The 21,387-nt window shown below is 38.1% G+C and overlaps 1 protein-coding gene across 2 annotated transcripts in view; it reads left to right on the top strand.

Moving 5' to 3' along the window:
- The first annotated feature begins 2,875 nt into the window (after positions 1-2,875).
- Positions 2,876-21,387, top strand: part of Vha14-1 (V-type proton ATPase subunit Vha14-1) — a 116,134-nt gene continuing 97,622 nt past the window's right edge. For both annotated transcript variants that reach the window (XM_090380476.1, XM_090380468.1), the window contains exons 1-2: positions 2,876-3,055; positions 12,829-12,910. In XM_090380476.1, coding sequence (XP_090236602.1) covers positions 3,002-3,055; positions 12,829-12,910 — 136 coding nt within the window. In that variant the 5' untranslated portion in view covers positions 2,876-3,001. The remainder of the gene's footprint in view (positions 3,056-12,828; positions 12,911-21,387) is intronic.

Genomic DNA, 21,387 nt, shown 5'->3' with positions numbered 1-21,387 from the left:
GGGACAACGTCGGGCCTCAGTAGGGGTCTGGCGGCTAAATGACCTGATGAACAACGGTACAAGGCATCAAATATATACAAAGTCCATACACTTTTAAATCTCTGGCTTTTCCAGTCAACTGGTTCACCCACAATGTAAACTACGCGGAGATGAGGGAAACCCCTGGTGCCGCTTGACCCTAAACACACTTTACACTTTACACTTTACTTCCGCTCGCCAGCCTGGCACAGCAAGACCCAAGCCCGGTAAGGCACGTCAAACGGCCAGCAACTTGAAGACTATTTATCAAACTCTTGATACGCAACGCGCAACGATCAAAAGTAGTAGCTGGACAATTTACTAAAAAAAGCAAATGAAGAAAATTTAAACATTCTCATTCTCCAAGAGCCATAGGTACACAACAAGGAAGTAAGAGGATATCCCCTGGCTTACAAAATTGCACAGGACAACAGAGAGATCCCTGGGCATGCATAATAGTCAGAAGTGGACTCCGGATCTCCAGAGGCTCAGGAGAGAAGTCAAAGCAAAAATGAAAGAGTTCCAGCAGGCAGGTTACCGGCCTGCTGGATCGTTCGGGGCATAGCCGGCCGCGGAGGTGGAGTATCTGCGCCAGCGCTATAGGGAAGCCAGGTACAGATACACTGCCAGAATAAAAAAAACAAAAAAACAAGACGGCATCAAGGGAACGGCTAGTCTCCCTCACTGGGAACACAGACCCCTGGGGAATGGTTTATAAAATAACCACAAACGAATTGCCCAGGAGAGGTTCAAACGGCAACTAAGATGGCACAAGGTTATATAACAAAAACCTGGGAGGACTCAACAACTAACATACTGAATACAATTCTACGGGAACCACCGAGCAGGCTGACACCTGATCAACAGACCATCTGTCAGGCAAACGATGCATATACCACGCAGAGGATGGAACCACAATTTACAATGGACGAACTTCAAGCTGTAACTGCGCAAATGAGAAACAAAAAATGTCCTGATCCAGATTTGCTGGAACCAGAGATGATCAAGAAAGTAGTAGGAATAGCCCCAAACCTCCTACTCCAACTATTCAACTGCTGCCTCATGGCCAAAAAATTCCCAACTAGCTGGAAAACTACAAACTTGAGGCTGATTATAAAAAATCCAACCAAGAAACAAGATATGATGGACTCCTATAGGCCAATTGCTTTGCTCTCCTCGGTGAGCAAACTGTTCGCGAGACTCCTACCCATAAGAATTACTAGCCACTATTACTCAGCAAACCTCGACTTTAGCAGACAATATGGTTCCAAACCAGGCTTGTCAACAGTAGATGCATTCCAAAACTTCATCCAAGAAACAAAAAACCGTGTTCCAAGAAATACTTCTGGTGCTTTCAATTGACTTTGCCGGGACCTTAGACTCCCTTTGAGGGCCGAGTGTCCTCGGCAGACTCCGAGAGGCAGGCCTACCGATGAATCTATACAACACCATAAAATCATACCTACACGCCAGAAAAGCGGAAGTTATAACTCCGTATCAGAAAATAACTAGACCCGTACACCGAGGCTACCCACAGGGTTCAGTGCTGAGGCCGTTCCTCTGGAATGTAGTTCTATAAGATTTCCTTTCGATGTACTTGGAAGAGGTAAACTGTCAAGCGTTTGCAGATGAACTCATCCTCACCGGGGAGGCGAACACAAGGGCTGGATTCATAATCCAACAAACAGAGTACTGGAAAAGCTACCGGAATGGACGAAGTTGCACTCATTGATAATTTCGCTGCTATGTAGAGTCTTTGGCACCATACCGGTGGTTGACACGATGATCGGGAAGGTCGTTACTTCTTGCATTTGCCACATCTCCTTGACTTCATGTCTCAGGTTTGTGTACTTCCTAATTTTTTCTTCGGGGGTTTTCTGGACTTTGCTAGTGTTGGGCACCGCTATGTCAATCAGGTAGGTAGCCTTTTCCATCTTGTCCACAAGGGTTATGTCCGGTATGTTCTGCGGGATGGTCTTATCCGTTATTATGGCGTGGTCCCAGTACAGCTTGTCGGTTGAGGTCTCTCGTACTGCCTGGAGTTCGTACTTGTAGTATGGTACACTTTCTTTGGTCAACTGGTATTTCCTCGCTAGCTTCTGATGTATTATCCTGGCTACCTGGTCGTGTGTATGAGTGTACTCAGTCTGGGTTATCATGATCCAAAACATCACTGCCAGATGATGTGTTGGATCGTTTCTGAGTCCAGGTGCGATCGTCGACATGTGTCATTTGATTTTCCATGCTCCTTTGCTATGTATTTTCTATAGTTTCTGATGTTGATTACCTGGTCTAGGATGGCCAGCATGAATCCTTCTGTCTCGGGGAAGAGCGTCCCTCTTGTGAGCCATGCATTGGAAGCAATGCTATCGATGTAATCTTGATGGAGATCATTGTAGTGTCTGGCATGGAGTGTCTTCTTTGCCCATCTTTCTAGCTTATTATTATTATTATTATTATTATTATTATTATTATTAGCCATATGGTGCAAGGAAGCCTGAAGCTTATGCTGCACCAGCCAAAATTCCAGAGTCATTTTAAGAATTTGAAACAATTGAAAAAGATTGAAATAATCACTGACACATAATCTTTTCAAAAAAAAAAAATAATAATAATAAATAAATAAAAGAAGATTTATTCAATGTTGACTGATAAAAAATATACTCTACTGCATTATTTATTTTACTGGTATGTTATTGACAAATGCCACAAATTGATTTGTCCTGTGATGTATTTAGAGCGAATTTCATATTTTGATGTTTTTTGTTTTATTGAATTTGTTTGGTGTTAACCAGAGGGTAGTCAGATACTTCTGTTATCTGTTTGGAGTTTGTTCGCGATTACGCTACCCATCGCTTGTACTCACGGTGTGTTAATATTGTATGGTCTAACTTTTGTGGACACATTTATCATCATAACTAAGATTTATTGGAATTTTCAACTTAAATATTTTTGGTTAGCATATTTGCTATTAGAATATAAAATGACGTTACATTCAGCGAATAAAGGAAAACTTATTGCTGTTATTGGCGATGAGGTATGTACAATACGAACAGGGTTTTTTGGATTACCAGTTATTTAAAAAAAATATCCCGTAATTTTTCAGAATTGTGATTGAGCGTCCACACATAACAGGGGCCGACAACCTTTATTACCATACGAGTTAATAGATAAACGAGGTCTCAAAATCTACCTGTGACTTTTTTTATTTATTTTTATTTGTAGAATTACTGTACTGAATTTATACACTTTTTTTTTTTTTTTTTTACCAATAGGTAGGGGATGAAAATTTGAAGTAAAGTTAAAAGCTAAATCCAGTGGCGAAACCTGGAATTCTGTATCCAATCTCTTCCCCCGCCTGTTGCTGAACTGATCTTTATTATCATACCTATATCAGCTGTCGGCATTTCTCCTCCCCACGACCTGGAGTATGAAAGATAGTGGATAAATCAAGCAAGTTCTGGGATTATTGTTCTCTATAAAATGTTTGTCACGATCTACAAGATGTGTGTTGTGATGGATCATTTTCTTACCCCTGCGTTAAGGGCAATTAGCTGGATCTTCTTTGATATTTGAAGATAATATTAAGTTTTTTTTTTCTTTTAAACGTGTTTATGAAGTTACATTTAAGTACATATGTGCCTTGATTTGAGTAAAATTTTTGAAAAGCCTCCTTCTACAAGAGCAGTCATGCAATTTTTTTTTTTTTTTTTGTACAATCTCTTGTATTGTGGATATATCTAATCACTAGGTCTTTCAATTCATCACACTGCCTACTTGCCGACTGATGAGATCCAAAACAATTACAACTCCAGTTGCAGACCTATCGGTTCTGAGCAGAGGTGAGGTCTTGGTATTAGCATTAGTAGAGGCATATGATGCAAGAAAGCAAGCTTATGCAGCATCAGCCAAAAAAAAAAAAAAAAAAAAGAAACACTTTCATTTCACCCCTCCATTCGTTCAAAATACCTGTCCAGCTGAGCCTTAAATTTGTTTAGGCTATAAACTTCCACAACAAGGGATGGAAGTCTGTTCCACCAACCAACTACCAGCTGGCTAAAGGCAAATTTCCGCACATCTATCCAACATCTGTCTTTCCTCAATCTGAATTTATCCCCTCTCTGGTGATTATTCTGAGCAAGAGGAAGAATCCCATTGGCATTGAGCATGCTCAAACCATTCAAGGCTTTATACACCTCTTTCAGATCATCTCAACGGTGCCAAGTCTCCAGACACTGTAATTGCAAAACTTAAGCCTTTCTTCGTAAGAGCACCCCTTTGTTCCATTCACCAATCTTGTTGCCCTTCTCTGTACTCGTTCCAGCAGCTCTACATCCTTCTTCAAATGAGGCCTCCAGACCTGTATACCGTACTCAAGGTGTCGCCTGACCATTGCCTTATACAAGGGAATAATCACCTCCTTATCCGTGCTAGAAAAATTCCTGTATATCAGGAAGAGAGTTAGCATTAGCATTAGTAGAGGCATTTGATGCAAGAAAGCAAGCTTATGCAGCATCAGCCAAAAAAAAAAAAAAAAAAAAAAAAAGTAACATAAATAAATAAAAATAACCACTTCCACTTCACCCCTCTGTTCATTCGAAATACCTGTCCAGCTGAGCCTTAAACTTATTTAGGCTATCAACTTCCACGACAAGGGATGGAAGTCTGTTCCACCTACCAACCACCCGCTGGCTAAAGGCAAATTTCCGCACATCTATCCTACATCTGTCTTTCCTCAATTTGAATTTATGCCCTCTCAGGTGATTATTCTGAGCAAGAGGAAGAATCCCATCAGCATTGAGCATGCTCAAACCATTCAAGGCTTTGTACACCTCTATCAGATCACCTCGCTGGTGCCTAGTTTCCAGACACTGCAACTCGCAAAACTTAAGCCTTTCTTCGTAAGAGCACCCCTTTGTCCCATTCACCAATCTAGTTGCCCTTCTCTGTACTCGTTCCAGCAGCTCTACATCCTTCTTGAAATGAGGCCTCCAGGCCTGTATACAGTACTCTAGGTGTGGCCTGACCATTGCCTTATACAGTTGAGAGGTTGATGGTGTGTTGAGTGCTTCACCCATTTCTTTTCAACAATCCATTATATTGTTATTCTTATTGCCATCTGTTTTGCTTTTTTGGAGCCAAGCAAGTAGAAATGGGCATTTCTTCCCTGCATATTATGGGCTGAAATTGTGGCTTGATTTCCTTCAGGAGACAAACGAAGGTTGTGATCTCGTGATCTCTTACCCCTCGCTTTCCGTTCAATTACATATCCTCTCTCTCTCTCTCTCTCTCTCTCTCTCTCTCTCTCTCTCTCTCTCTCTCTCCCTCCCCTCCCTCCGTCCCCTCCCTTTATTACCTATCTTGCATACTTTTTCTATTTCAAGCTTTTTTCTCCACACCCACATCACAAAGAGTTTCAATTCTCTTAACATTGCCCTATTTTACTGTCTCTGGCTCAATCCCATAAATCATGACATCCCACACAAAACGTTTAACTAACCTTTTCCATTCTCCGTATCATCTTCCACTTCTTAGATGCTATATTACACATTGCATAAGTGTAATATAAGTAAAGAACTCTTTACATTTTTACTTGTTACATAAGTAAAGAGTTCTTTACTTATGTAACAAGTTCTTTACATAAGTAAAGAACTCTTTCCTGTTTTTCTTTGCATCCTTTGCCAAAGATTTCTCTTAATCTGCCTTCACCTGCCTAACCTACTTTGTAACTTGGTTACAGACCAGCTTATATCTATCATAGGCTTGTAGTAGTAGTGGCATGTGATGCAAGAAAGCAAGTGTATGAGCTTATGCAGCATCAGCCAAAAGAAAAAAAAAAAAAATCACACCATTCCCTCCAAATGCCTGTCCAGTTCCTCCTTAAATTTATTTAACCTATCAACTTCCACAACGACAGATGGAAGTTTGTTCCAGCAATTAACCACCCGCTTGCTAAAGGCAAATTTCCGCACATCTATTCTACATACGTTTTTTCTTAACTTGAATTTATGCCCCCTTAGGTTCGAAATCTGAACAAGTGGAAGGATCCCATCAGAATTCAGCGTGCTTAACCATTCAAGGCCTTATACACCTCAATCAGATCACTGTGCGGGTGCCTAGTCTCCAGCCACTGCAATTTGCAGAACTTAAGCCTCTCTTGGTAAGAGGATCCCGTCATTCTTAATTTATATGTATCCCATGCATTTTTATTCTCTGTCATATATCTAATTAGTTCATCTGACATCCATTTAGGCCTAAATTTTGAACAATATTTCTTTGTTAGTATGAAAAGCCTAGTAGCTTCCAAGATTAATTCTTTGAATGCTTCCTATTTTGAGTTTGCTGTTGGTAACATCATTAGTTGGTTCCACCGTATAGAATTTAAATACTGTCTCACACCACCATAGTCACCTTTACGAAAGCAAAAACCCTTCCCTTTACCCTTGATGGTAGTTACCTCTTTGAGTAAATCCCATTTCAGCACACTGTGATCACTGCCACCTAGTGGTTCCTTTATCTGCAGATTCTTGATGTACGAAAAATCACTACTGATAATCAGATCAAGAGTATTACTCTCTCTCTAGTTGCCTCCCGAACATGCTGCTGTAGAAAACAATCATCCAATAAATCCACAAAAGCCTTGCTAGTGTGTGAGTGACCAACCCACAAATTCCAGTCAATATCTGGGAAATTAAAATCCCCCATTATAAGACACTCTGATTTACTAGCCCACTCTATTTCCCTGTACAGTTTCTTATTATACTCATCAGAGTCATTAGGCCTATAGCACACCTCTACTCTCAATTGTGATCTCCCAATGCTTATGTCACACCAAACAGACTCAACATTGCATTGTCCACCCACATCACTTGGATGCACTTCCTTAGATTTTGTGTTTCTTAACTAACAGCATAAACCCTCCTTCCTACGTGTCCTCTCTATCCTTTCTGTACACATTGTACTCCCCAAATTCCAGTTCTGCACTGCTTATGTCTGTGTGACACCATGTCTCTGATATCCCAACAATATCTGTCTTTGATGTCTTGACTAGCACTTCAAGCTCATCGAATTTATTAACTATACACTTCTAGCATTGGTGTACATGCAAGTATACATGCATCTGTTTCTACTCTTAGTTACCCTAACACAGCCCATGTATTTACTTGTTCCACTATGAGTTCCAGTTATATTAAGGGAGACTGGAAAGGTGATAAGCAAATCCTTAGCCATAATTATGAGAGCATTCTTAGATTTAGGAAGGTCCCTATGGACTGGAGATGTGTGAATATATCACCAGTTCATAAAGGTGGATCAGAAGGTGTTATGAGTAATTACAGACCTGTTACGTTAATGTCTGTTCCAGGGAAAATGGAGTCACTGGTTAAAAAAGTAATGCAGGATCATCTGGACAGGAATTTAATTATACTGCAGTCTTTTTTTTTATTTTTTTTATTTCGTAGTTGTTGGTGCATCGGCTTCTGTGGCCATAATGCACCTCCCAAGGTTTTTGCAGTACTTTGATCCAAGCCCAAGGCGGGATTCGAACCCGCCACCTTTCGGTTTCCAGGCAGGCACTTTACCCACCCGGCTAGCCTGGTCGGCTATACTGCAGTCACAGCAGGAATTTGTTATAGGGTGCTCTTGTCTAACCAATATGGTTACTATGATGCAGTGACCAAGGAACTGGTTGCAAAAATTATTTTTGATTTCATTTAGTTGGATTTCACGAAGGCTTTTGATATTGTTGCACATAAACGATTGTTGTACAAACTGGAGGAATGTGGCATTAAAGGCAAGTTACTGCTATGGATAAAGCGATGTGGAAGAAGGCCAGTGTTCTCCCCAGGACCTATTGAATGGGTGCAATGCCCGTCTAAAATTTAAGCAATTGTTACGGTACTGTATGGTACTGCTCACCGATCTCAATCAATATTAATTCGAACATACGATGTAATTAACAGAAAATTTTATAATATTGCAAAGTATTACCCTTCCCCACCCGGCTACTTCATAATACCACCCGACTGGTAAAATTTTCTGGGGAGAATACTGAAGGCAGAGAGTGGTTATCAATGGGTGCTACTGCTCTTTGTGGAGTAAAGATATTAGTAGAATCCACAAAGGTCCAGTTATTGTTGTTTTCAATGTTTATTAATGATATCAATGAGGGTTTATTAGGGTTAATATCTAATTTTGTAAATGATACAGTTGTCAGTTGGTTGACAACAGTAATCAGGGTGAGCCACTGCAACAAGATGTAGAAAAATTGGGTAAATGGGCTGAGAAATGGCAGTTGAAATTTAACATCAATGAAATGCAAGGTACTACATATGGTTAGCCGTAATCTCCAAGTAACTTATCAACTGTGTGGTACTACACTCAGGGTAGTGGAAAATGAAATGGACCTTGGGGTAATCGTGTTGTCAGATTTGAAATTCTCTGAGCAGTGCAGACATACTGCGAGGATAGTTCATGGGGTTTTGTCGATGATATACCGGAATTTTGCTAGCAGGGATAAGGAGGTGATTATTCCTTTGTACAAGGCCATTGTTAGGCAACATCTTGAGTACATATAGGTTTGGAGACTGACTTTAGGGAGGATGTAGATCTGCTGAAAAGGGTGCAAAGGAGGGCAACGAGATAGGTGAAGGGAACAAAAGCATGTTCTTAGCTAGAAAGGCTTCAGTTCTGCAAATTGCATCATCTGGAGATTAGATATCTGCGGAGTGGTTCTGATTGAGGTGGTTAATGGCATTCTTCCTCTTGCTGAGACTGCACATATGAGGGGGCATAAATTCAAGTTGAAGTGGATGCTTGCAGGTTAGATGTGCAGAAGTTTGCCTTCAGCTAGCAGATGGTTGTGTGATTGTTGGAACAGGCTTTCATCTATTGTTGTGGAAGTGGATGGTTTGAATAAATTCAAGGAAGAACTAGACAAGTTCTTGTAGGGTATGGATGGGTGAAGTGTGTAATTTTTTTTCTGGCTGATGCTGTGTAAGGTTGTTTTCTTGTTTCATTTGCCACTGCTATTACTTCTATCTTGCATTTATTAGTGATAAACTCCAATTGCCATTTTTCTGCCTTTTTTTTTTTTTTTTTCAAGATCTTGTTGCAGTAGCTCTCCCTGATTAACGTCATTAAACACCATGTCAACTTTTGTATCATTTGAAAACTTAGACATCAAGCTTAATATACCTTCATGAATATCATTAATAAATATACTGTATTTCATTGATTCTAAGATGCACATTTTAATGTTTCTGAAATTCAGGTACATCTTACGAAAGTTGTGGGAGGGATAGTCATCGGGTGGGAAGGAGAGTGCTAGACATGTGGGAATGCCTGCTCAAGCGCATGCATATCTGTTTATCCTATTGTCACTAAAATTTTGATCCCTAATAGCCATTTAAAATGCCTTCAAAAAGATTTTGGTGTGATGCCACATTAAAACGAAAATCTATTGTGTACACAGAAAAGCAAACAGAGCAGTTGGGGCATAAATTTGATATTAGTGAAACAAATATTCATTACTGGAGAGCAGACCGGGCTAGCCGAGTGGGTAAAGTACCTGCCCGGCAACCCAAAGGTCGTGGGTTCGATTCCCGCCTCGGGCTTGGATCAAAGTACTGCAAAAACCTTGGGAGGTGCAATATGGCCACAGAAGCCGATGCGCCAACAACTACCAAATCAAAAAAAAAAAAATACTGGAGAAATGACTGCAACTCCATATTTTCTTGTAAAACAACAACCAAGTGCTTTACTGGACCTAAGAAAGGAAGCTACCCACAAATAGACGAAGCTGTATTATGTTTTGTATATACCTCAGTACGTACAAGGATTGCCTGTTTGCACTCCAGGCAATGCAACTGAAGGTAAGAGAAACTGCCAAATCCCTCGGAATAGATACCATGATCATTAGTACAAGTTATGAAAAGCCGCATATCACTGATTCACTGCATAACTGCCAATGGCAGAAGATTTCTGCCGTATATAATTTTAAGTTGCAAAATGAATGAGATCTTCCCTAAAGATGTTATGTGTGGACAAAAAAATTGGAGGTGGATGATGGTTGAGTTGATGGGTGATGGGCTAAAAGTTGTCTTGAATAGATGTCTGGATGTTCAATGTAACTCACCTAGTATGTTAGTTCTTGATGCGTTTTGTGGACATTTATTTGAACAGTTACAGAATAAGCTTGGTTGCTATTCTCAGTGGCATGACTAGTCAACTACAACCCCTGGTTGTTTCAGTCAATAAAACACTTAAGGACTATTTAAGGAAGGAATATGGGTCCTGATTATTGACTGAAAACCTTTCGTTGACACCTGGTAAGATGACGAAAGCTCTGGCATAAAACTTGCAGAATAGGTGTCAGTGGTCTGGAAGAAAATCCTGGAGACAATAGTGGAGCACTTTTTTAAGAAGTGCTCTATCACCAATGCTTTAGATGGCACAGAGGATGGTATTGTGTGGGAAAACATGGACTCAGAGTTAAAAAAAAAAAGTGATTCAGAAGAATCACTGTGAATGTAAAGAGGATTTGGACTGATACTACAGAAGAAAATGAAGTATAATATATGATAAAATGTCAGTAAATTGAATTCTGTTGAAAAAAAAAATTTTTGTCAATTTATTTTAGTGTTTAATTTTTTTCTTGTTAGTGGTAATGACTGATGCAGGTGGTAGGTGACTCATCAACTGGTGCAATACCACCACTTTGCTTATTGGAGGCTTAAAGTGGTGAAACCCATGTTTAATCTCTAGAACAAAGTTTCCGGCATCCCCCTCCCCCATACTTCTCCCTCAATCCATGCACGGTACTAAGTACTATAGGTTTTGATACCTTTCGTGTTTGGGGATTTCATAAAAAAAAAAAAAAATTGAAAATAATGGTGCATAATGGATAATGCATAATGGACACCAGTTTAAGAAGTGGTGTACCCCAGGGTTCCAGTGGTTTTAATAACATTAGCCCATGAAGAGCAGTATCCATTGATAACATCCTTGCTTCTCCCACTCAACCATCTCTTTATCTATAGCAGTAACTTGTCCATAATGCTACACTACTCCAATATGTATAGCAGTCTTTTATGTGTAACAGTATGAAAAGCTTTTCTAGAATCCAATTATATTATATATCAAAATTACTTTTTGCATCCGGTTTCTTGGTTACTGCGTCATAATGTCCAATCAAATTTATCACACATCCCCCCTTAAGTCTAATCTTGCCTGACCAATTTGATTTTTTTTTAATATTGCAAAATCCAAATACAGGCGACCCCCATATAACACTGTACTTCTACGACACGGTTTTTCTCTAACACGATTGATAAATTGCGGAAATCGTCACACAACATGGTACTTATGTAACTCGGTTTCACTCTGACAAAATTTTTATAGCTATCGGAGACTTAATTTTTATTAAAAATAGCATTTATTAAAAATTTTTATTAAAAATCTTTAGAGAATTGTGGCAAACCTCTCATAACATGGTATTTTAGAGCTTTTGTGCAGGGGATACCGCTGTAATTTTTCAACATATCCATTCTTTTCTGTGAACTCCCGTATTTTATTTTGTTGGGAAATCCCCATATTAGGTGTTCTGTGCTACTGAACTTGTGATTGTTTGAGACCATAAAAAATTGTGACTTTGAAGCGTGCAGTTTGTGACCTTTAAGGTTTTTGTAAGGTTATTTTGTTTTTATTTGATCGTTTATAAATTTTTCCAGATATGTATTACTAAACTTCGTTCTTCAGAACTGCATTGGAATAATTTCTTAGTTGTGAATTAAATTCCAGCCCTAAATTATGCCTAAGGAAAGTAAAAAAGCTCTGCTCAAAAAAAAAAATTTCTAGAGAAATTTTGTGATTCTTTGTGAAACTTTCTGATTCTAGAGAAAAAAATTTCTCTAGAATCAAAGATACAAATTTTGGATCATCTTAAAAACAGGAGAAAAGGTAGCATAAAGTTTAAATTTAAATGAAGTAATCAATTCAGAGGATGATAGCGCAGATGAAAATACTGAAGTTCCAAATTTTACACTGAAAAACATATGGGAAGGCAAAACTTAGCTGAGCAGTTAGAATCTTATTTTTTGAATGCAGATCCTTCGACTGAAAGGAGCACAAAATTCAAAAGGGAACTTCAAACATGCTTAGCTCCATACCAAGAAATTTACAAGGATCTATCGAGCAAAAGCAAACAAACCCAGATTACTGATTTTTTAAAGTGAGCAGAAGATACACGAAATCTAGATGCTGCAGAAGAAAATTGAGAAGGTGAAGATATTCTGCAACAGAGAAAATGTTCTCATTTGATTGTGCTTAACAGAGATGAAGAGGAAGAAAATTAAATGAACATACATTATCTGACATATGTCTCACAGTTTGTAAGACATTTGTTCAGTTATTACTATTTTTAGTAAAAATTAAGTTTCCGGTAGTTATAAAAAAAATTGTCTTTTTTGTTAGCTTTTGGAACATAACCCCCCTTTTTGTACTGGTTCTTAGTCCCGTATAACATGGTTTCGCACTACATTAGATTTTATAGGAACCTAATAACTGTGTTATACAAGTATAACACAGTTATTAGTTAAGGCCCATGCATCAAATAGCCTAGTCCTAAAAATAAGCATGACCCTGGTACCTTTTAGTGTGTGCGCACGCGCACTGCTACTTGCCATTATTATTGTCTACTGGTGCCTACTTTCAGAATTGTTGTTGAAAAAAATAGCAGATTTCAAGATGCTGTTCACCAAAAGTTCAAGTGATGTTGATATATTAAAATAAACATGACTTTGTTTGTTGCAGGATACTTGTGTAGGATTTCTCCTTGGTGGAATTGGAGAAATAAATAGATCTCGTCAGCCAAATTTTATGGTTGTTGACAAAAGTAAGTTTATTACATCTGTAGATTTGTTTATTTTATGAAACTGGCTTAATGGTTAACAAAATAATGCAAAAAAAATTTATTTTGTTGGCATTTTTTTTTATTATTTCATGAATTATAATTTTCAGTATAGACTCCATTGAGCAAAAGCAAGTTTATTATATTTCTAGATTTATACAGGGCGATTTTTTATTCATCATACTATTTTTCTCTGCAGTTTTGCAAACTTTGAACTTTTTATACCAACAACATTGTTACTCTGTAGAGAAATTTTTGCAGCATTGTATATCCACCACAGTTGTCCTGATGTTCCTGGATTGAATTTTTGGCAGTAGAGTAGTTTGTAACCTCTACCTTTGTGTGTATGGAAAAGGGCTGTCGTGGCCTCCAATGTCACCAGATTTAAACCTATGTAATTTTTTATCTCTGTGGCTATCTCAAAGGTAGTTTCAGAAGAAAGCAATTGAAGATAATTTTTTCTGTGTGGAGGAAATTGGAGTATGTTCTTTGCAACTTCACACTCTAACTACAACATATCATTGATAAACATCTAGAACGCATTGAAAGTGTTGTGACATGAATTTCCCAACACTGTTAAATATAGTTGAAATCTTAATTTCTGTTTCTATAATAGTTTATATTCTTTAGATGAATAAAATGGTATGATGAATAAAAAATCCCTGTATATTTTCTAAAACTGGCTTAATGGTTAACAAAATACTTAAGAAGAAATATACTGTCCAGACATTATTCATGAAGTATATGTTCTAATATACACACTATAACACTTAATGGACACCCTTTTTAAAAGGGATATCCCTTGTTGTGGATACTTGGGCTTGGTTCCCAGCCAGAAGTATTAGAAAATATGAAGGCTGTTTAAATAAGAATGATCATAATTTTGCATGAACAATCATATTGCTTTCTATTTATAGCTGAGCTGCAAAATTTAAGACCAAACCAAGCTGCTTCACATAGCAACTGCACAGTTGACTCATGCGCAGAGTATGACCTTGATGGTCAGTCAAGTTTATACCTGTTCAGTTTTGCCTATGTAACAATGGACGTAACATGCAAGAAACAGTATGCTGCTCTCAAATTTTGTTTCCACCTCAAGAAAACATCAGCCGAAGCATAAGAAATGATAAAAGAGGCTAATAGTGAATCTGTGCTTCTACATAGCACAGTTCACAGGTCGTTTAGAATATTTAAAGATGGATGTGATTCAATCAACAAGATTGGCAGTCCTGGAGCTCCAGTCACTGCTGTCACCACAGAAACCGTAAACGATGCTTCTGTAATCTTGAGAAAAGATCAGTGTTTAACAGTAAGGCAACTGGCTGGAGATGTTGAGAATATCAGTAGGAAACACACACGGTATTCTCCATGACCATTTGCATAAGACGTGTTTGGGTATTCTGGGTTCCAAGACTACTCACATCTGAGCAACAGCAAGTTTGTATGGAGGTTTGTAAGGAGCTGCATTGGATGGTTACTGAAGATAGTGAGGTTTTGCAAAAGGTGATAATGACAAATGAGACATGGCTTCATCATTTCAACCTTGAGAGTAAGCAACAAAGCTCTGTTTGGAAGTTTGTGTCATTGCCAAAACAAAAAAAAGATAAAAAGTGTGGGTTCTGCAGGAAAGGGTATGGTCATCTCTTTTTTTGATATTCAACGAATGGTTTACTAGCATGTTTTGTCACATCATACAACTGTTACAGGACCTTACTACAGAACTGTACTGCACAATTTGTGGAATCACATTGTTGCAAATGACCACAACTGCATGCAGGTGGGTAGGTGTAGCATCATGACAATGCAAGATCTCACATTGCTCATGCTGTCATCACTTAGCTAGCATTAATGTCAGATGTTTCTCATCCACCCTACAGCCCTGACTTTGCATCCTTCCTATGATTTTTTTAAAATTTTCAATGATAAAGAAGGAACTGCAAGGAAAACGGTTCTAATCGTCGGAAGAAGTTGTAAAGACATCTGAAGCGATTCTCAAATGCATGTAAAAAAATTGCTTCCACCATGTTTTTGAACAGTGGCAGAAACTTTGAAGTAAGTGAATTTCATCAAATGGGGAATACTTTGAAAAGGATCACTGAAATATGGATGTTTAATAAAGGTACGTTGCGAAAAAATAATTATGATCATTCTTTATTGAACAGCTCTCTTCCATGTTAAGTGAAAATGAAGAGGGCACTTAGCAAAAAGGACACTTTAATAGGTTTCCTTAATTTAAATTAATTTACTGTTAATTTAAACTTTAATATTATGTTAATTTAATGTAAATTATTATTTACATTATTAATAGTAACATTAATTAATTTAATATAAGTTATTAACATAATTTACATTAAAACCTTCAGTGTAGTCTCTTTCATACCTTCACTGCTTCTCAACTTTCGAATAATTTTTGAATGCTGTTTAAGTGTGCCGAAGTTAAGTAGTCTTATAAATTGGATCACAACGCTTCTAAAGGTTGAAATCTTTGTCCATACAGTGAGCTGCCTTTATTTCCTTCAGCTTGCTTGGGGAATAGATTATAATTGTAAGAACTTTGGCAAGGGTGGGTATTGTAATCAGCAAAAACAGCCTCATGCAAACTGTGCTGTATGAGGCCTTGCATTGTCACAGAGTATAAGCACACTAGCTTCCAACATCTGTGGCTGCTTCTGATTAATTTTCAGTCTTAATTTCTGACTGAAGACTACTATCAGTAACTAATCTTTAAAGAGGCACATGATCGGTGGTAGTAGATTCCTCGTAATCCATAATGACCATTTGTTTCACCTTTGATTGTTGCTGGTGACATTTAGAGGGGTATGGCAAAGATGGATACATCCCCCGAGCTGATTGTGACTGCAGTTCTAGTTCATGGTCATACGTCCACGTCTTAACAGTGCATTTTAAAAACTCCACCTTCTTGTTGCTAACATGGGAGTAACTGCATTGTAGTTTATTTAGCTTTGCTCATTCATCTGATATCAAATGTGGATTCCACTGGGTGGGAAGTTTTTGTTATACCCCAGTTAAAATTTGGTGAGCAGGTGATTTTAGTATTCCAGATTCTCTGTCTATTTGTTCAGTTCATACATGTATCTTCGTCCAAAATGGTACTAATAATGACTGATGAAGTGTTGTCCGTAGATGTTCTTGTTTCTACCTAATTGTTACTTGTCTTCAACACTGGTCTGACCTTGACAAAACCATTGAGGCAATGTGAGATTGTTCTACGATATACTGTTGACTTGCTATACACTTCCCGTGTTTGTTATTGTTTTCATCCGTTCAGTTGCAGCCGACTTTCGGAGACTTTACGGGTGAGCTGCTTCCAGTCCGCTCTTCAACAGCTTCTTTCAAGTGCTTCATGCTCATGCCAGTGTCACTCTTGATGGTGTTGAGCCAGCGTGTGTCCACTGACCTTGCTAGCATTATTGATTTTTCCAATGAATTGGATCGCATTACGTGACCAAAATACGTCAATTGTAGCTTGGCGAACTTGCCTTCCAGTGACATTTCTCGATTGATGCGATTCAAAACCTCTGTTCGTAACTTTCGATCTCCATGGTATGTGAAGCAGCTTTCTCCAGCACCACAGTTCAGAAATGTCAATTTTTTTTCTGTCTGCTTTTTTCATTGTTCAGCTTTTACACTCTTAAGTTATGGGAAACGCTATAGTATTAACCATTCTGATCTTTGTTGTAAGGCTGACTTCGTTGTCTTTCCAGATCTTTTTCATGCTCATCATTGTATCACATCTAAGTGAAATTCTTTTAATTTCAGGCCAGATTCTCTGCCCTGGTCAATCTTAGATCCAATAAAGATGAAATCCTAGGCAGTTTCGACCTCTTCATTGTTAATTTTAACTTCTCCTGTCCCAGCTGTTATAATTTTTGTTTTCTTGATGTTAAGTTGCAGTCCCACTTTTTTGCTCTCATCTTCGTATTAGTATTATAAATAGCCACATGGTACAAGAAAGCCTATGGCTTATGCTGCACCAGCCAAATAAAATAACAAAAAATAACAAAAAATAAAATAAAATAAAATAATACAAATAAAAATAAAATAATAATAAAAAAAAATAATAAGAGAAAACGAAATAGACATCCTCTGTGTTTCATTCCTCTCATGGGTAATTTTCCAGCTGACCTTTGAATTTCCCCAAACTGTCAACCTCTACCACCCATGTAGATAACTTATTCCAGTAATTTATAACTCGCTGGCTAAAAAAAACTTCCAGCAATCCAGTCTAAACATCCCCCCCCCTATTACTTGAAATCATAGCCCCTTGTTCTAGAATCATTTATAACCATGAAAATTTCTTCCTTATTCATTTTGCTTATGCCTCTCAGAGCCTTAAACATCTCAATCAAGTCTCCTTTGAGGTGCCTAGTTTCCAAGCTGTGCAACCCACATATTCAAAGTCTTTCCTCATATGGACACCCTTTTGCCAATCTCACCAGGCAAGTTACCAGTTTTTGGACCCTTTCAAGAAGCACAATGTCTTCCTTTAGGTATCGTCTCCATACTTGAACACAGTACAGTCAGTCCTCGTATAGCACGATAGTTGTGTTCCTAGAAACCCTCGTGCAATGCAAAATCGTGCAATATAAACAACAGGCCCTATGGGAAAAATAGGGTTAGGTGCTGACCACCCAAGATTGAACACACATTTGTAACCAAAACATTACCAAACACAATAAATAATCGTAATAAAATACGTAAGTATTTTATTATGACTATTACGTAATAAAATATTGCCAATGCTTTTGCTTCTATCGTAAGCAAACTTGTTTTTTGTTTGATTTTCTATGCAAACAGTGGACAGCCATTCCATCTTTTCCAATTCTTTGTGTCTTAATCTAATGGATTTTAATTACATTTTGAGTTGTTCCTGCTATGAAAGTTGTTTTTATTTTCTCTGCATTCTTTGTAATTCCCGGCGTTGCCTCATTTAGGTCTGTAGCACGTGCAATATCACATGGACTTTCATTTCGCTCAAAGAGTTTCACAACTTCATATTTTTTCTCTATCGACAGAGGCGAACTGGCCATAAGCCTTACCGGGGAAACCCCGGTGGGCCAGAGGCCGGTGTGATTTCGGCCATAAACCATAGTATGAGGCCACTATAAATTTTCCCGCATAAGAATTTTTGACTCAGTCCGCCTCTGTTTATCGATATTGCTTTTCTTTTTCTCTCCGAATCTGCAGTGTCTTCAACAGGACGCTTCCTTTACACACCTTTTAAGTATTTTACTATTTTTAGGGAATAAAGCACAATTACAAAACGAGGAGGCACGCTTGATACACATAAACAAAGCTGCGCGCGTGTAGCAACTGAATAAACAAACCGTAAAGGCAGAGACACACTATGAACACCTCACATTTTACTAAAGCACATTTCTGGGGGTTACTACCATAAAACAATAAAAACAATTTCCAGTTGCGTTTCTGCTAGTGGAATCTGTTATAAACTGGTAGTAAACTCGATCTAATTGCATTTGCGATTATACCGATAGCTGGAATTGTGTTGGTTTTTACATTATTATGGTGAAATGTGTTTCCCCTTCACTGATATAAAATATATAAATACATTTTCAGAATCTTCTCTTCATTCCTAGTGTGTTGCGTTCGGTTGGGGTGATTCTGCGTTCGACTGCCATTTCTTGTAAACACAAAGATGAATTGCATAAGCGAATTCGGTTTGTGTTATATATGATATCGTTCCCCTATTTATAAATCATGTATGATCGAATTCGTGTAGGGTAAACACATGTTATACGAGGACTGACTGTATTCCTAGTGTGGTCTAACAATAGCCTTATATAATGGGATTACGACATCCTTGTCTTTACTAGCAATTGTTGGATAAATCATTGATAGGACACCATGGGCCTCTCTTGCAACCTGTCTACAATGCTTGGAGAACTTCATGTCTGACTGTATCATAACACCCAATTCCCTTTCCTCTACTACCAACTTTAGTTCAACTCCGCCAAGTGTACAAGTTATTTTGGGGTTACTGTTCTCCAGGTGCAATACCTTACACTTTGCTGGATTAAAGCATAGCTGCCATTTTTCTGACCATCTCTGAAGTCTGTCTAGGTCATTCTGAAGAAGCTCTGCTTGGCGGCAATCATTAACTACTCTACCAATCTTTACATCATCTGCAAATTTAGACATCACACCCTCTATCCCTTTATCGATGTCATTTATGAAAATCAAAAGCAACAGTGGTTCTAATACTGATCCTTGGGAACCACACTTCTTATGTCAACCCAATCTGAGGAATAACCATTTATCACAACCCCCTGCCATGAAACCATCTAGCTTTCCATCTAAGGATTTTCACTGTGATTCCAACCTGTTCCAGCTTATAAAGTAACTGCTCGTGTGGGACTGAGTCAAGTGCTTTGCTGAAATCCAAATAAACAATGTCGAGATTATTCCTAAGTCCATCCCTTGAGTGACCCAGTCAAAATAGGTAACCAGATTAGTTAAACATGATTTTCCCTATACAAAACCATGCTGAGTATCCTTCAGAATTCCATTTCTGTCTAAATGATCCTGAATTCCACCATTGATCATTGTTTCCATCATTTTTTCCTACTGCAGAAGTTAGACTAACCAACCAGTAATTTCACACTTCACTCTTAGAACCACCGTATGTATTGGAGATACATTGGCACTTTTCGAAGCCAGTGGAATCACTTCCAAGTCCAGTGATGCCCTCATAATTAGCCTCAATGTTTCAATGCACTCACTTGCTGCCTCTCTTAAGATTATAGGGTATATGCCATCAACCCCATTACAGGCCTGTAGGCTCAAAAGTTTTTTCATTAAATAAACATGTGAAATTTCAGCATCATTAGTTACATTTTTTCAACTTCACTCCCATAATTTCTCATTGACATAAAGGGTTTTTCTTCTGTAAATATCGATGCAAAGTAACTGTTGAGTTCATCTGCAACTTCAACTGGGGTATCTAATACTATCCCACGTTCATTACATAAGGGTTCGTTCTGGTTTGTCCGTCTCTTCTTTGCATTTATATATATGAAGAATTCCTTATCCTCCCTTCTATGCTCTCTTTTCCAGCGATTTCTCATAATCTGCCTTTGCTAGCCTAACCTTTTCTGTGGCACTGTTACAGATCAATTTGTAGCTGTTATAGGATTCGGTACTTTTTATTGCTCTGTAACTTTTCCATGCCGTCTTTTTCTGCTCAGGTAATCCAGCAACTTCATTATTCATCCTCGTGGAGTATTTTTTTTTAATGGTATACTAGGGGCTCTGCTCCCCTGCTCACTTTGCTTACCAACCCCCATGCACACTTTTCTACGTAATATGTAGAGGTATGGCGGAGTAAACCAAATCTTTTCTATGTAAGACACGTATTGAAATGCACTGATTGATATCCAATCAGAAAATGACATGTAATTATTTACCTGTGCATTTGTAGTGTGTGGCATTCTCAAGGTTGAATAAATATCACTATGTAATTATTTATCTGTGTTTACATAGGTCACTTAGGAATAGGCCTGGGAAAAAATTCAGATCTTGGGTACCACTCCATAATTAGACTAAAAGTCGGGAAGACGGCAGTGATTGCCAGGTGTCACTCACTGTTTAGCACCCTCCCCTCCTTTACTATATAAAACAATCGGAAACAAAATGCATTCATAGTAATCACCCAATCACAGAACTCGATCACACAATCACTCCGTTCTACAACCAAGCCCACTACTCAGAGACAAGTGGTACCCAAATAATAGATTTTAGCCAAAGGCCTTTTGCTTTGGGTTCCATAATGCATGAGGAATATTGTTGCATCCAAAAGAACAGGACTAAAATATTTAACTGAAATATTTACAAACTATGTAAATATTTAAAATATTTACAAAAAAAATACTGAACTGTTTACAAATATGCAATATTCATTAATATACAAAAAAACGTTACAATGGAACATCAAATGTTAGACAGCGAAGCACGTGCACCAGGTTGGTGAACATTTTGGAGGCAGTTGTCGATAATTAATTGCATTTGTAGTGACTTAATTGCCTCGCCCTCTTCTCCCATTGGCTCAAATAAATATCACTAGGAGAAAACTTTTTGAATGTATAGAGAGATAAGCATTTAAGGCTTCGGTTATTAATGTTTTAAAGGTATACCATAATTCAATTGTATTCGCTCTCTGTGAGATATCTACCCAGTTAATAGAGGCCATGTATCTAGCATCTTAAGCTGTTGTAATTTCCTTTCCAGAAATTTTAACCCATTCCTTTGGTTCCCATTCCTTAACTACTGCTACCTCTCTCTTCATCATCCACCATAGAACTCTGTGATCACTTCCTGCTATTGGTTCCTGTACTGTCAGCCCTATTATGTCATCTGATTCATGGGTGATGATGTGTTCTAGAGTATGTACTTTCCCTGACATGTTGATACAAATAGGAATCATC

This window comes from Mastigoproctus giganteus, chromosome 1 (assembly GCF_048544385.1).
Source record: "Mastigoproctus giganteus isolate SK-2022 chromosome 1, ASM4854438v1, whole genome shotgun sequence".
NCBI classification, from domain to species: domain Eukaryota; kingdom Metazoa; phylum Arthropoda; class Arachnida; order Uropygi; family Thelyphonidae; genus Mastigoproctus; species Mastigoproctus giganteus.
The sequence above is the reverse complement of the archived record's forward strand: the minus strand, read 5'-3'. Positions and strand labels throughout refer to the sequence as shown.